The 3,510-nt window shown below is 35.1% G+C and overlaps 1 protein-coding gene across 1 annotated transcript; it reads left to right on the top strand.

The window, feature by feature from the left end:
• The first annotated feature begins 1,778 nt into the window (after positions 1–1,778).
• On the top strand, positions 1,779–3,038 carry LOC110931281 (protein ANTAGONIST OF LIKE HETEROCHROMATIN PROTEIN 1-like). The gene has a single exon (XM_022174682.1). The coding sequence runs from the start codon at positions 1,779–1,781 to the stop codon at positions 3,036–3,038; it is 1,260 nt and encodes a 419-aa protein (XP_022030374.1).
• Positions 3,039–3,510: the final 472 nt, after the last annotated feature.

A 3,510-nucleotide genomic window follows, 5' to 3' on the forward strand; every position in this document is an offset into this window, starting at 1 on the left:
GTTCATTGTAGGTATTTATTTTATAATTTTCTCGCCTCACTTCCAAACTTATCTTATATTAATTAAATAAATAAATGAATAATGAACTAATATTAAATTTTATCCTACTTTAAATTTCGAATACCATTCTTCTATTTTTCTAATAAAATATTATCCAAAATTGTAATTTGTTAATTTAAAACATTTTAAATAAAACAAATTATTTATTATGAAAACCAAACTTTGTATTAATATATTAAATATTTTTATTTTCACTATACAAATTTACATTTACTAACTTTTTTATTATTTGGTATAAAAAATTACATTTATTTAACTAGTGTAATAAATGAGGTTTTTTAAAGATGTATTATTTTATTATTTGGTAAACAATATTACATTTAATTAACCCGTGTAATACATATGGTTTTAAAGATATAATTTTTTTATTTGGTATATAAAATTACATTAATTCAACCCCTACAATATGGTTCTTATATATATAACTTTTCATTATTTATTATACAAAATTATATTTATTCAACCGTGCAATAAAGGAAGTTTTTAAAAATATAATGTTTTATTATTTAGTATATAAATTTATTTACTCAACCCATGTAATACACGGGGTTATAACCTAGTGATGATATATAACAAACATAATATATAAAAAATGTAACATATTAAAAACATAATATATAAAAAAATGATATATATATATATATATATTAAAAACATAATATATAAAAAATGTATGATATTAAAATCATAATATATTAAAACTTAACATATAAAAAATACAAAAATTGTAATATACTCAAAACATAATAAAAATATGAAATGATAAATAATACCGGTAGCCAGGTCATCCGAGATGTTCACCCAAGCACGAGCCAAAGCAATCCCCTCCGTAAACGTCCACCTAACGGATGTTTTTTCAAAGGGTTGGGTGCCGTCCACCTTCTCTTTATGCTTTCTATTTTTTTAGTTGGTGGTAGGGCCCATTTGTGTTGATTGTACAAAGTCGGTTGAGTTTCGGGTATGATAGTTTGTGAATTTTGTGTGTTTAGTTGGTATTGGTAATAAAAATTCGCCGCTTGAGCTTGTTGTGAGTCGAACGTTGGATCATCAGTTTCCTGATAACAACTAACGAAGAGTTAATTGTTAGGTTAAGAGTTTGGTGGGTTGGGGGTATTCGGTGTGTTGGGCGTATTTGGTGAGCTTCTGTAAGGGTTCTTCGGGTCTATGATGCTCAAAGAAAACATGGTTTATATAAGTACATGTACTGTTTTATAAAAAGATTGAAAGATGAAAAGAAAAGATGGTTGAAAGTGGATGTTGTGTTTATAAAATGGGGAGCAAGTGTTATACATAATTGACTTTTGAGAATTTAATATTTTTTAAGCTTGAACGGTCAAATGACCATTGGTAGTGGTCCCCACATCCAAACCTCTCTCACGCCGTGGCCAGCTACACGAGACCGCCCTTAGGGTGTACGGTGTGGAGTCGGCAAAGGGTGCGGCAAACGTGGTTGCCGCGCGGTAAACACCGCCGCTAACCTTTTGCCGACGCGGTTTGATGAATGGATCGGTGAGACAATGCCGCTCAGGAAAGGAACAAATTTGAACGTTGGGGGCGAGTTCAACGGTAATATTATCGTTTAAAATAAAAAAAAATTATTTTTTCTTTAAAAAATTAAACTATAAATACCAAACCAAACCATAACCAAATACCTTCAAATTTATATCAAACCAAACCAAAAAATACCATCAATTCTTCCCAAACATTTACAAAACAAAATGGCGGATGAACTCCCGTTATGGTTTCCACCCATGAGTAGCGACGATTCATCCGATAGTAGCATTCTTTTTTTTCAAAATCTCATCGAAGAAGCCGAACTTCAAGACACGGGCACATCTAACCGAAGGAGATATATTGAACGTCAACGTGAGGAGGGGCATCAGACACTCATGGCGGATTATTTTGTCGAAGACCCGAAGTACAATGAAGATATCTTTCGACATAGGTTCCATATGTCGAAACGTTTGTTTCTAAAAATTATGGCCGACGTGGAAGACAACGACCCGTGGTTTGAAGATGCCCCCAATGCGCGAGGTAGGAAGGGGTTTACGCCATTGCAAAAGGTGACATCGGCTATTAAACAGCTCGCAACTGGTAACACTCCAGACGAGAATGACGAGTACTTGCATATGGCCGAAAGAACTTCCCGCGAGTGCCTAGAATATTTTTGCGACATGGTTTGCAAAATATACGGTCCCGAGTTCTTACGTAGACCGACAAGCCACGACATGGCACTTTTATACCAAGCTCATGAGGAAAAACATCACCTTCCAGGTATGTTTGGTAGCCTTGATTGCACCCATTTCTTTTGGCGATTTTGTCCGACAGAGTATCGAGGACAATATATGCGAGGTGATCACCGATACCCGACTGTTATGCTTGAAGCAATTGCTTCTCAAGACTTACGGTTTTGGCATGCTTTTGCCGGTCCACCGGGTTCTCAAAACGATATCAATGTGCTACAACAATCTCCGTTATTTTTAATGGAACGAAATGGAACCGCGCCAAAATGTCCATTTTACGTTAACAACCATTTATACAAACGTGGTTATTTGCTCGTGGATGGAATCTACCCTTCGTGGTCCGTGTTTGTGAAGTCGATCCCTTACCCTCACGAAGTAGACCAAAATAAATTCAAGAGGCAACATGAGGCGGCAAGAAAAGATGTCGAACGGGCTTTTGGTGTTTTGAAGGCGAAATGGGGTGTATTGAGTCGACCGATGCGAGCAAGATCCGTTAAAAAAATTAGGAGTGTTGTGTATACGTGTGTTATTTTACACAACATGATTTTGAAAGATGAAGGAAAGGCGATAGCACCGGTGCACATTCGGGATCCTCCGGTCGAGCCCGCTCTAGACGATACGGTGTTGGGCGAGTTGATGGATGAAGACACGCATTGGAGACTAAAACACGATATCATAGATTATCTCGCAAGTCAAGCTTTACCCCATCTTTTGGTCGATTCCGACGAAGACTAGTTTAATTTATTTCAAGTTAATATAATTTTATTGTTTTTTAATTTAATGTAATTTTAATGTTTTTAATTTAATTTATGTAAGTTTTTTTGTTTTTTAATTAATGTATTTATTCTACATTTATTAACTTAAATATATATACTAGTTTACAAAAAAAAAAAGTTTACCACTTCAGCAAGTGTTTAAACTATTGTCAACACTTTTCAGCAAAGTTTAAACACTTTTGACTAATTGATATGGCGCACTCTAATTGGTTGTTTTTTTGGTTTGCCACTCTAAGATGTTTAACCACTCCTTACACCCTTAACGCCGCTGCTCACGTCGGCTGAGACGGTGTTCAACGTGGGTTACGCCAGCCATGTGGCCACCTGGAATGGGCGTTAGCCTATAGTGGACGGTCTTATGATCATAAATTTGAAATTATCTAAAGCTAAAATGCACCACAAAACTAGCAAAGCCAAAGAAGTTCTGAAGA

Source organism: Helianthus annuus, chromosome 3 (genome assembly GCF_002127325.2).
Source record: "Helianthus annuus cultivar XRQ/B chromosome 3, HanXRQr2.0-SUNRISE, whole genome shotgun sequence".
In the NCBI taxonomy this organism is placed as follows: Eukaryota; Viridiplantae; Streptophyta; class Magnoliopsida; order Asterales; family Asteraceae; genus Helianthus; species Helianthus annuus.